Consider the following 13,828-nt stretch of genomic DNA (forward strand, 5'->3'; position numbering starts at 1 on the left):
TCCTCCTACTCAGCAGGAATCAACGGATCGATCACCCCCTGAGCAAAGCAGAGTCTGCCAGGCAGAATGCCCGTGTGAAAGGACCCTATGTCTCCAGTTTACAATATTGAGCTTTACAATTTTTTGATTTGAGTTGTTTCCCCCATCCTCTGTTTAGGTAGAACAGGCTGGACTTAGGTTTTTAGGCAAATTACCTTGGCCATCTGAGTTTTCTTTACCTCTTTATGGAGAATCCACAAGAGGCCCCAGGGCATGGATAAACTGAACCATGTCCACACTCCATAAACATTTATGATGATCTGAGAGTGGACACAATAGCTGTTGAAAATTTAAAACCTAAGTTTCATTTTTTTTATAATTGGGGATAATACTTCCATTGAATGAAAGTGTCCCATTTTGCAGGTGGCTGCTCTCTTAGTTGAAATTTTCTGCCCTCTTCTCCCCCACATATTACTGCATGGGGTATTTTCTAGTGCTTCGGGGGTTAATACAAGCCGCTGCACCAGTTACAGGCACAGGTTAAGCATGGCAACTATTGCACACTTCCTGCCCTACTCCTTCATTCATAGAAACTGAAATATACTGTAGCTTTCAGCAATGAAACACCCTCTATAAATGAAGGATGGGTGGATGAATGAAAGGTCCCCCTCCTGCATCCATAGAGTGCTTTTCACTGCAGGAAGCTTTAGTACAATGTCTATGAATGGAGGAGGTGCCAGAAAGTGCAGGCATAGTTAGCACTTTAAAAAAAGTGCCTCTGGCAGGTCCAGTGACTCATATTAACCCCTGCATCACTGCTGCAGGTTTGGGGGGGGGGTGGCAGTGGATGGAAGATTTAAACTAAGAGACCAGCACAACAGACATCTCTTGTTCAATATCAATACCTCCCCTGTGTTAATAAAAAAATTAAAATAACTAAACTTAGGCTTCAATACTTGGTGGGTGGGTGGGGGGCAGTAGAGGCCTGAAGCGGTAATCAATCCCTGCTCCATTTCTACCGAACTTGTTTGAGTTTGTCCCTTAACCACTTAGGCCACCCTATAGCAGATTTACTGTTACTGGGTGGCCCTCCTGTGGAGAATCATGCATGTGCACTGCTGGCAGGCCCCTTCTGCTGTGCATGATCCCAGCAGAGGCCGATCTGGTTGTGCTGGGCACTGGATGTCTGCCGATCATTGGTAAAACACACAGAATGGAGATATGCCATCAAGGCAGATCTCTGTCCTGAGAGGGGGGAAGGGATAGATTTTGTGTTCTTGAAAAGCAGGGAATAAAATCCATCACTTCCCCTAGTAAAAGAACCACATACAGTATACAAAAACACTGGCTAGGCACACAGTTAACCCTTTGATCAGCCTAGATGTTTAACCCCTTCCCAGCCAGTGTCATTAGTATAGTGACAGTGCATATTTTTAGCATTGATCACTGTATTAGTGTCACTGGATCCCGCAAAACCGATTGTTCGCCGCAATATCGCAGTCTTGCTATAAGTTTCTGATTAGCCCAATTACTAGAATAAAATAAATAAAAATAAATAAAAATTCCATAAATCTATGCCATAGTTTGTAGATGCCATAATGTTTGTGTAAACCAATCAATATATGCATATTTGGATTTTTTTTTCAAAAATATGTAACATCAAATATGTAGCAGAATACATATAGGCCTAAACTTATGAAAAAAAAATGTTTTAAACATTTGTTATTGGATATATTTTTTTTCTTGTTAAAGAGGTTTTATTAGGTTTACATAGTATACCAGAGATCAGAATTAAACCAACACACTCAGGCGTAAACAGAGTCCATGGAGCATGATATAGTGCAGTCCATCAGATAACATAGATTTGCAGTAGGTGGTAAGATAAACTTGCAGCTGGACTGATATGTTACGAATACAAACAGTAACAACTGGCTTACAAATATGGTAAAGATACCTGGGGGTAGTAGGATGGGGTTCAGTCTGGGGGGATGATGCTTGTATTGTATAGAGTGGGGGGAGCTCCACGTCCAGAGAGGAGGGAGAGAAGGATGAAAGTAAGGAAGTCCACGGGGATGGTCTGGCCACCAATGCAGTGCTTAGGAGGGGTGGTGGGGTGACTACTACCATGGTAGAAGGACAGTTAGGTCGAACGTTGGTGGTAAACTTTTCTTGATCCAGGGTTTCCAGATCCAGTCAAACTTGGGGATTTGATATCTTTCCATGACATCCATTTTGGCATGGATCATAGAATGGATTACTCTATGTTTGGTTTCAGCTACAGCTAAAGAGGTTTTTTTTCAAGCCTTAGCTATAGTTTGTTTCCGAGCTGTGAGAAGATTGCATGACAGAGTGTCAGGTTGGGTCTGGTTGTACAGGGATGTCAAGCAATTTGGTAGCAAGAGCAAACATATCATTCCAAAAGGCTTGGACTATTGGGCATGTCCACCAGATATGAAGGTGTGTACCTTGTTCTGAACAACCTCTAAAACAGAGAGCTGAGTAGGAGGGGGCAAATTTGGCTATTCTTGAAGTCACTAGGTACCAGTGGGTCAGTACTTTATAATCGGCTTCTATTGCCAGGATATTGGGTGAGGATGATTTAGTTGTTGACCATATCTCAGACTAGTCTGCGATGTTGAAGGTGTATCCAAGGTCCTCCTCCCATTTCTGAGTTTATTGAGGTTTATCCGAGTCAAGCTTAACTAAAAGTTGGGAGTAAAGGATGAGCTCAATCCTCCAGCGTGTGGTTTATTGGATACATTTTATAGCACAAAGTAAAAAGTATTGTTTTTTTTGTTTGTTTATAGCACAGAAAAAAAATCCATACATTTTATTTGGGTATAGCTTTGCATGACTGTGTAACTGCCACTTAAAGTGACGCAGTGCTGTATTGCAAAAAATAGCCTAGTTATGGAGGAGGGTAAATCTTCCGGAGATCAAGTTATTAAAGTAAAATTTTCAAAGACAGAAAATATTTGTACATAGGTAACTACTGTATAGTGAGACTCATTTAAGTTTTCATATTACATATTGTTTTCTGTTTGAATGTTCTTATAAATGTTTGATTTTAAACTTTAGTTGGATATCACTTATAAGAAAACCTGTTCTAGATGTGCCTAGCTTTGCTGTGGCTAGAGACTTTGAAATCAATGGCAAAATACTTTCTTTGTCAGAGCACCTTCTTTTAACCTCAGCACATTTTGAAGTGGATTGAGTAGCACAAACAACATATTATTCTTTATACAGATTCATTTTTCCAGCTTTTAGCTGTTTGACCAGCAGTGGAAAGTGATGCCATAGCCTCGTCTGTTTTGGTCTCCCTCTGAGTCTATTTAGTTACAGCTGCAGCATGAACCAGCAGGGGAATCGTTAATTGTTAGGGTACTATAACTATAGTGATTGTAGTGACAGCATCTGCAGGGGACAATTGTGTTAGAATCTGCCATGCAGCCTGGGCCTCTGAAAACGAACCAAGCTCCAGATGTGTGCATGTACTATGCTGCTCATAATCCAGCATTGTAGAAATCTTTGGAGATCTGGACACAACTGTTTACATTTCAGGTTGGCAATGTGCTCTGTGCAATTTACTAATACACTGCCAGCATTTTTGGATTTAAAAATGTAAAGCCCATAGCTTTCCTAAACTTTTCAGTGTAGTAAGAGGGGTTTTCAACAATGATTGTAGAATAAATCCCTTCTTTCATATAGATTAATTTCAATTCTTTTTTCTTTTAATGATCAGTAAAGATAAATGGAATGTATTTGCCTTTTCCCTTCCTTCCTTCCTTCCTTCCTTCCTTCCTTCCTTCCTTCCTTCCTTCCTTCCTTCCTTCATTCCTTCCTTCATTCCTTCCTTCCTTCCTCTGGTCCTTCCCATCTATTCTCCTTTATCTGGTCCTTCCTTTCTATTCCCTTCATTTTTATCTGTTCTTTCCCTTCTTTCTTTTCTGTTCATATTTTTCTTTTATCTCTTTTTTTTTTTTTATTATTATTTACTCTGTTATTGAATAGCAGCATTTAAATGTAAAAGTGATTTATAGTCCATTGCATTGATTTACTAAAGGCAAATAGGCTGTTCACTTTGTAAGGAAATATTCCCTTAGCTTAAAGGATAGGTTCACCTTTCATAACATTTTACAAACAGACCGGCCGCCACACCCCCCTGGTCCCCCGCTGTGACAGCTAGCAGGATCTTCTCCCCTGCTAGACATCAAAAAAAAAAAAAAAAACACAGCAGGGCTCCACCGACCCATCGTGCCACATCATCATTCACAGTGTTCTGTAAATGGAAAACAACCAGGCCCGGCAGCCTTTGCACCTATCAGCTTGTAGTTTTCAACAAACTACCACAGAGCTGTGGTAGTTCATTGAGTCTTCCTGTCAGAATGTATCGGCTTCCTTGTACGAGATATGAGCAGGCCGAGATCCATCGATATCCAACCTGATCCACTAAATCTAGATGGATGGAAACTCTATTTTCCATCTGTCCAGCAGATCTGATGGAATCGGATGAAACGGACAGGCGGATCCATTTTCATCTGATCTCCCATAGAGGACAGCAGGGCTCTGAAAGGTCCATCTCAGCACAGTGAGCTGAGATGGACCCATCATCCACCTGCTCAGTGGGGATCAATGTATTGATCCCCTGCTGAACAAGCGGAGTCAGTCAAAACGGGCATGCCATGTATGAAAGGACCCTAAGTGTTTTCATTTTACAAAGTGAATTCTCACTACATTTGCTACACCAAGAAAAAATGTATTTGCAAAGCGAGCAGCCTATTTGTCTTTAGTAAATCAACCCAATATTCTCTTGGAAAGTATCAATGGTGGGTATATATACATATATATATATATATATATATATATATATATATATATATATATATATATATATATATATTAGATTTATTTATTTTACCATTTTATTTATTTTACCATTTTATAACTTTATTAGAAGTAATAGCAGCAGCAGCAATTTTTACCATTTGCAGTGGCAGAAATTCCTCTTGAATCCTGTACTATTTATATCCACCTTGCTCCAAAAACCTATTCAGTGGCCTCCAGCTGGAGGGTAAAGTTAAAAAAAAACTTTTAGGGGGTTAGTGCTGTTTAATACCTGCACCCTAGAGATGTGCTGGAGAAACAATCCAACACACAAGTGTTACTTGTTTTTTTCCCAGCAGTTTGACAACAGAGCAGAAAGAAAGCAGTTGTAATTCATACCAAGTTGTAGGCTTTGTGTGATGAAAGCGACAGACCGCTGCCTAGGAGATTGCTTTGCTGCACTCCACGAAGCAGATTTGAAACTGTCGTGGACCACTTTAGATGAGAGTTGGATTATGGAATGACCTGCAATGTCTGTGTCATATTGTTCTGCACAGGGTGCATTATGCTGTGCTAACTAGGTGTTCAGCACCAAATAAGAGAGGTATCCTAGATGTGATCTGTCAGCTGTGTCTCATATTTTTAGATTGGAGGAAAAAAGAAATATAAAACTGAAAGTGATATTGTAAAGACAGAACAGCTGCATGCAGTAAGGTGTCAGAAAATTGATGCATGTCTTATATATTTCTTATAAACTATGCTTTCTAAATACATTTGGGATCCTAATTATAAAGTATGGCAACATTTTTTTCACTGCATTTTTCCTTATTTTAAAATTTGAAGCTAGTATTGTCAGTGTCAAAGTGCATTAGTGTCAAGTGGTAAAAAATGTTTACAATCATATCAAAATGTGCCAAAATGAGGCAAATTTTTTTTGAGAATAATGGCTTAGAGCTGTGTTTAGGCTGTCAAAATCACTTGGCAAAAAACATATAAAAAATTTTGATTCAAATTAGGGTTTTACTGTTTTATTGTTCACAAACAAAATTAGCAGTAAATTAGCTTTATGAAGATGTAAATACAAAAAGTCTAAATGCTTACCTTTAAGCTATATACAGTAGATATGCACTTATACCATTAAATTTAGAGCTTTTTAAGTAAAAAAAAAGGGGGCTGAAGTGAGATTAACCCATACTGGCCAATGAAAAATTATTCTTCACGGTTCATGGTTTAATGTTTTTTTTTTTAACTGAAACCTGATTGGTTGTTATTCCCTACTGCAAATTAGCATTGATTTTTGTAACACCTAAATAAAAGTCTATATATAAAAGGTTTTACTGTACAAAATTATGTTGATTTTTTACTATTGTGTTTTATTTTTTCTACAGGCTTGAAGATGCAGTGGACGCCAGAGCATGCTCAGTGGCCAGAACAGCATTTTGATATAACTTCAACCACTAGGTCACCAGCCCACAAAGTTGAAGCATATCGAGGTCACTTGCAGCGTACCTATCAGTATGCCTGGGCCAATGATGACATCTCTGCTTTAACAGCATCAAATCTGCTAAAGAAATATGCAGAGAAATATTCTGGAATTTTGGATGGTTCCATGGAACGGCCCATTTTGAGTAATTACACTGAAGCTCAATCAGGTCTTGTAAACGGCCGGAAAAATGAAGGTGAACCTTGGCAGAGTTCCTTGAACCCTGAGGGTGTATATCCTATGAACTGTGTTGCTGATGTTATTGCAGCAAGCAAAGCTGGAGTACCTCCATCTGATGTTTCTGCCAGCATAGGTAGTTCTCCTGGGGTGGGAAGCAACCTGACAGAATCTAGTTATTCCAGTAGTACATGTGGAAGTCACACAGTACCAAGTCTGCATTCAGGACTACCATCTCAGGAATATGGAGCAGGATACAATGGATCCTACCTGCATTCAAGTTACAGTAGCCAGTCTGCCTCTGCACTGCCATCACCTCACCCATCTCCACTTCATAGCTCGGGACTGCTACAACCTCCTCCTCCACCTCCACCTCCACCAGCTTTAGTGCCAGGCTACAATGGGGCCTCAAACCTATCAAGCTACAACTATCCACCTGCTGCTTATCCCCCACAATCCACAGTTGGCTCAGGCTATAGTCCTGGAAGTGCCCCTCCTCCCTCAGCTTACCTCCCTTCAGGCATTCCTGCTCCTACTCCTCTCCCTCCCACTACTGTACCTGGCTATAGCTATCAGACCCATGGGTTGACCCCGATAACACCGTCTTCTTTGTCTAACAGTTCTGCCAGCTCTCTTAAAAGAAAAGCTTTCTACATGGCAGGGCAAAGCGATTTAGATCCCAGCTATGGAAATTATAGTTACAGCCAACAAAGAACCTCACATAGCCCTATGTATAGAATGTCTGACACAAGTATTTCTAATTCAAATAGGGGAAATGGCTTTGATCGAAGTTCTGAAACAACATCATTAGCCTTCAAGCCAACAAAACAGCTGGGACCTGGTGACCAGCAAAGAAAATTTACCAGTCAGTCAACTAGAGCTCTCACCCCACCTTCATATAGCACTGCTAAAAATTCAAGATCAAGTGAAACTTTTGGAAAATACAACACTTCTGCAATTAGTGAGCACAGTGATGACCACAGGCAAATGCTCCCACACTCTCTACAAGGCACTGGAATTCATACAGCTACCTCATCCAACCACTCTGTGGACGAACAGCTGAAGAATACCGATACACACCTCATTGACCTTGTAACAAATGAGATTATCAGCCAGGGACATCCAGTTGATTGGGATGAAATTGCTGGCCTTGATTTAGTGAAGGCCTTTATAAAAGAAGAAGTTTTGTGGCCTGTAATTCGGTCAGATGCATTCAGTGGACTCACTGCTTTGCCTCGGAGCCTTCTTTTATTTGGACCTAGAGGGACAGGCAAAACTTTACTGGGCAGGTGCATAGCTAGTCAGCTGGGTGCCACATTTTTTAAACTTTCTGGCTCAAATATTGTCACAAAGTGGATAACTGAAGGTGAAAAGATTGTTCATGCAACATTCCTTGTTGCAAGGTGTCGGCAGCCCTCAGTGATTTTTGTTAGTGACATTGACATGCTTCTCTCTTCCCAAGTGAGTGAAGAACATAGTCCTATAAGTAGGATGAGAACAGAATTTCTTATGCAGTTAGATACTGTTCTATCTTCTGCTGAGGACCAAATAGTTGTAATCTGTGCCACAAGTAAACCTGAAGAAATAGATGAATCTCTACGGAGATACTTCATGAAAAGACTTCTTATTCCCCTTCCTGACAGCACAGCCAGACATCAGATAATAATACAACTGCTATCACAGCACAATTACTGTCTCACTGACAAAGAGGTTGCACTCCTTGTCCAGCGCACAGAAGGTTTTTCTGGACTGGATGTGGCTCGTTTGTGTCAGGAAGCTGTGGTAGGCCCTCTTCATGCCATACCACCTTCAGAACTTTCAGCCATTATGCCTGGCCAGCTGCGACCTGTAACATATCAAGACTTTGAAAATGTTTTCTGCAAGATTCAGCCTAGCATATCACAAAAAGAACTTGATACATATATTGAATGGAACAAAATGTTTGGGTGCAGTCAGTGACAGACTTGAAATGCTGGCACACAAACATAGATGATATAGGGAACTAAATCCCTTTTTGGCAGTGGCCTAACTGTTTAAGGTACCAAGACAGCCCAAGTAACCTTGCATCTGCAGAGTGATGGTAGACTTGAAATAAATGTGCATCAAACAGCCAATGTTCTGAATTGAATCACATGGGACAATGGGTATGTGTTGATGCTTAGTTGTGTTCAAGCAAGCCAACACTCCGAAAGACGTAGGGTGGAAGTAGGTTGACATTGGAAGGACGTGAACCTGTTTGTTGATTCCATTCTGCTGTTCTTGAGATTTAGTTGCTGTCAAGTGCCTAAACTGGTGCTTTATTTTATGTTTTTGTTTGCCTCACAATTACATTGGTGGCATGTGCTAATATGAAAAGCTTTAACTTCAAACATTACTGGACTATAGATGAACAACTGAGTTAAAAAAACACAGAACCAGATTTCTGCCATTGTACGAGCAACAGTATTCCTCAATCCCCTCTGTTCTGCGGAACAGTAAAACAGGGAAAAAAATAATCTGGACCTTAATTTCTGCAGTTTCTTTATGTTAATGTTCTGTCTGCAAAAATGACAAAAAAAACCTCAGGAAAGTTGATTTGTACAGTACCTCAAAGGAATGTGTTGAAAGCACTATTTACTGCTGAGCAAGATGGTTGGTGTCATTGTTGCTTTATATTATAATGTATGTTTACCTCAAAAATTGGAAAGTGGCATGGAAAATTACTTTGAATGTATTTGGTTGATTCTAAAGAAAAATGGCTGATGTATCGTCATGTTAATTTGTAGCTCATATCTCCCTATGTAAATGAAACCTTATTAAGAATTGCCAGTTATTATATTAAATCAAAGACATTTTCTAAAGTAAGTTGAGAGTATGACTATGTTCTTTATTTGGATTTTACTTTTATGGTTCAAAAGAAAGTGTCCTAAATTAACTCAGCTTCAGTCTAACAGCTGTTAAGATAATGGTGACTGGCTTTATTACCTGATTATTTTTTACAAATATTTACTGGTGAGCTTTGACACTGTAGATAGCCTTTGAATTTATTGGCTATATATTAGTTTCAACATCATATGTTGTGTAAACTTCCAGTTGCCACATTGGTCAGGAAGACCAGCAAATTGGTTGTAGTCTATCTAATCATTAGGCAAATTGAAGAATGTTAATTTTTCAATTTAAGTAATATACCTAAACAATACAATATGTGTAATACCTAATTATTAAGGATTAAGGGTGGTATGCAAAGCTGCAAAGTTCCAAAGTCTAATTCAGATAGGCTGAATCGTTCTTAATCAAGACACTGCAACCAAAAACATGGAAAGTAAATAGCATTTTAAGAGGTGTTTTGTATTATTTGTTTTCATTTTAAATAAAAATTGTAATATGGGGATCTTGTTGCTATGTGTGGTTCAGAAGACATACATTTTTAACATGTTTGACCATCATTAGCCAACAAGAGAAATCTTGAATTGCACGAATAGACTTTGAAAGTCTTAATAAACCATATGCCCTTTCATCTCTAAATAACTATCTTGCTGATGCTCTTTTTTTTCCGAACTGGAAAAGTTAGCTTTATTGGATAATTTTAATTTTACAAATATACCACTTTGTTTTATATGTTAATAGTGAAATATATTGTGTGAAAAATGCCCCAAGTTGCTATTTTTTTAAGACAGCCTCTATAGGCTTCAAAGAGTCAACTCTTGTTTTTAATAGTTGTATTATTTGTATTATTTTCCTGTGTACATTCACTGTGTATTTTACCTTGTTTGAATGCTGTCTAATACTTATGACATTTTTTCTATCCCTGCTAACTTTTACCATCCTCAATTGTGTCTTGGTTTTGTTTATTTTTGTGGTTTATTTGTTCACTACTTATAATGACAGCTAATTGATGTTGGGTGATGTCTCTGGTTGAGGAGCAGTGTACAGGCTTACAGATGTCCATGCCTGCCAACTCATGAACAGAACAACCTGGCTTTTTTGAATGTAATGTTTTGTTTACTTTAAATGGAGACAGTAACAATGCTGTTTCAAAGCACTGGCTATTGATGTACATTTAAGAAATTAAATAAATGCACTGAACGTCGTAAAGAAGAATTTACATTACATTTTTTGGTTCTTTTGTTTCTGCAAAAATGAGTTTAAACTAACTAAACAAACTTAATCTTGCACATCCAAAGAAACAATCACTTTGAAAATTGAATCTGTTTTCCAAAAATAAAGGGTACCAATAATATTATTCCGATTGCATGTTTTTGTCTTTTTTGTCAAATCCTAAGTTTATTAGCAACTTTTGAAAGTGTCATCTTGGACTCTATCAATGCAGACCACTCAGCAAAGTTTTCATAGATGTCTAAAAAAAACTTTTTTTTTTAATTTTCATCAGACCAAATGTTACAAGTTTTTCTAAAGGCAATTTGGCTAAAGGTCATAAGACATAAAAATTATTAACTATTACCATTTGAGCATGTTAACATTTCTCACACTACTGTCAGAGATTGAAAGGCTTACTTATTTACAGAATTTTTGGGTATACAACTAGAAAGAAAATATAAGAGCCATCTTTAACAGTGGAAGATCTGACAACAGGCCTAGTATAATTATATTAGTGGGTTTGTTAAAATGTTGTAAGAATGTGTAAAGACTTTGCTAGACTGATAATTCTATGGTATGGAACTATAAAAGAATACTTATCTCCTCTACTCACTCTCAAGTCCTCACAAAATATTCAATGTAATATTATATTAAAATAGAGTAATAAAGATAGATATACAGTAAAACCTTGGATTGCGGGCATCATTTTTTCCACAAACATGCTTGTAATCCAAAGCACTTATATATCAAAGCGAATTTCCCCTTAAGAAATAATGGAAACGTAGATGATTAATTCCACAACCATTTATTCATAAGTCCTTCAGGTTATAGTCCATATAAAAAGATTATGTGATAGGTTGTGTAACCATAAAATGTCCATCCACAAATGGCAGCCTCCACAATGGGGATTAGAAGCAAAGTCCAACAGGAGTTACAGAGTATAAAATATAAGAGAGGCACCTCTAAGTGTAGCAATATGGCTACATTTAATGAAGGTACAACATTTAGCAACTCACATGGTTAATGACTAAAAGAGGAACATCTAAGTATGCAGGCATCTGGGGTAACGCTGAAAAAAATAGACTATCCTCCACACCGCCGACTCACACAGCTGTCAGTCTGCAATCTTGACTGGGAATACTACCCTGCAGTAGAGCAATCTGAAAAAGAGGCTTGAAGCACTCGTGGAGCACAGAGTGGAAGGGATGATGTCAATGGCAGTGAGGAGGATGGTCTATGTGGACAGCTTTACCCCGGATGCCTGCATACTTAAATGTGCCTGTTTTAATCATAAACCATTTGAGTTGCTAAATGTTGTACCTTCATTAAATGTAACCATAGTGCTACACTTAGAGGCGCCTCTCTTTTCTGTTATACTCAGTTGTGACATGACACTACTTGTTTATCAAAACATCACTCATTTATCAAGTCAAAATTTATTTTAAAAAAAATGCTTGTCTTGCAAAACACTCCTAAACCAAGTTACTCTCAATACAAGGTTGTACTATGGACATTAAATTATTTTCTTAACAGGCAGATAAAGAGCTTCAGAGCCACTGAAATAGCAACTCCTATCTAGTTTATTTTTCTCTGGTGGAATTTATTTGGCAGCCTACCAGTCTTCTATTGTAAGTAAACAACATGTGTTGTATGCAGTTAAAAAAAAGAACTGGAACATCACTCCAGAACTGTAAATTTTGAGGATGTATTACCCTACACTGCCTGAATCTACAAATGCCAGTGATGGCTTGTTTTAAAGATCTTTTAACGATTAAGATTACAGTATATTAATAATTTATTGGCCATAGTTTGAGCACATGTGCACTTTAAAGTGGTATTGAACTCTAAAGTTTAAAAAAACACTCTGTCATGCAGTTTTCTTTTGACAGAAGAGACCCTAATGGTGTCCTCTCTCAAAATAGCTTACCCCGTCAACAGAAAGGTACACCACAGCTCAGTATACTTTATGGCACCCGATCTGTGCCGTGGAGATGTGACTTCCATGCCCATGTGCGGAATTGACATCACCAAGGCCTGGCCCTTCAAGACACCAAACACACAGAACCTGGAAGGAAGACTAGGAGAAGACGGAAGCACCTGGAACCCATGGGATTGGTGAGGAAACAGGATTGGAGGGCACATTATGAGGGCTAATATGCAATGCATACTAGTTAATTTTGACATAACCCACCTGGAGGCCCATTTCAGTTAAAAAAAAGAGAGTTTATTAATGCTTTAAGAGTTACTGATTATTTAAATAGTTTAAAACAAATTTTTTGTGATAAACTTATAAGGTGAAATCAACAAATACTATGTTCTCCTTGCATTTAAATGCATGTAGGTTTGACCAAAGAGATAGAACTTGATCTATAAAATGTTTTCTAAATATGCTACTGTAACTGATAACAGGAACAACAAATCAGATTGTGCTTACAAAAAGCACAAGAAAAAACATCATTATTGTCTCTAGGTTAAATATATATTTTTATTTTATTTCTGATATTTTTGGGACTTCAGCTTTTTCTTTTGCATTTGACCTATTTATTACCACTTTATACCAGAATTAAAGCCCTTAATTAATGCTAAACATCCTACCCATGTATATAGATAAATTATTTGAAAATAAGGTTGAAATAGAGATTAGTCAAATGACTAAATGTCAATAGGCAGTCATATGATGACCCTTACAATGTCTTGTAAGGAGATAGATGGCTAATCAGTGGCTTTGCCCTAGTTCTGAAGTTTACAACACTGTATGGCTTTATGCCCCATTTTCTGTAGAAAAAGTGCATTTTTATAGCATTATTTATAAATGTAAAAAGAAGGTTGCACTAGTTGGAATCATAAACTGTGCAATGAAATAGTTTTGTTGGGAGCCTGACACTGGTACTCTTGCATGAGTGCTGAGGAGAAGCATGAATAATGTAGCTGGTTAGTGTTTTAGGTGCATCACTATCCCATCACCAAATCTTCTCCCAACACTTAAAGTTGATTTTAAACTCTAGCTGAGCAACATTTAGGGGCCAAGTAATAAAAAAAAAAACAAATTGCTGTGCGAATGTCTCAGTATTCATACAAAAGTCACAAATAATATCCGCAATGTTTGTAACGTGTGTAACGTCCGTTTCTATTCATTGTCTTCTGCAAGGCAAATATAACATTCTAAAACATTCAAACCTAAGAGAAAAACAATCCTCAAGAATGTTGGACCAGAAGAGGAAATCATTTGAGGGAGAACTCTGCATTGTGTATAAAGTGTATGGAGATCCCTATGCCTACCACCAACAG

General features: G+C 38.0%; 1 protein-coding gene across 2 annotated transcripts in view; it reads left to right on the top strand.

The window, feature by feature from the left end:
- Window positions 1–10,685, top strand: part of FIGN (fidgetin, microtubule severing factor) — a 209,840-nt gene extending 199,155 nt beyond the window's left edge. For both annotated transcript variants that reach the window (XM_077447574.1, XM_077447575.1), the window contains one exon: window positions 6,192–10,685. In XM_077447574.1, coding sequence (XP_077303700.1) covers window positions 6,192–8,422 — 2,231 coding nt within the window. In that variant the 3' untranslated portion in view covers window positions 8,423–10,685. The remainder of the gene's footprint in view (window positions 1–6,191) is intronic.
- Window positions 10,686–13,828: the final 3,143 nt, after the last annotated feature.

The sequence above is a fragment of the Lithobates pipiens genome, unplaced genomic scaffold, assembly GCF_037356315.1.
Source record: "Lithobates pipiens isolate NorthernLeopardFrog02 unplaced genomic scaffold, aLitPip1_a1.2 Scaffold_22, whole genome shotgun sequence".
NCBI classification, from domain to species: Eukaryota; Metazoa; Chordata; class Amphibia; order Anura; family Ranidae; genus Lithobates; species Lithobates pipiens.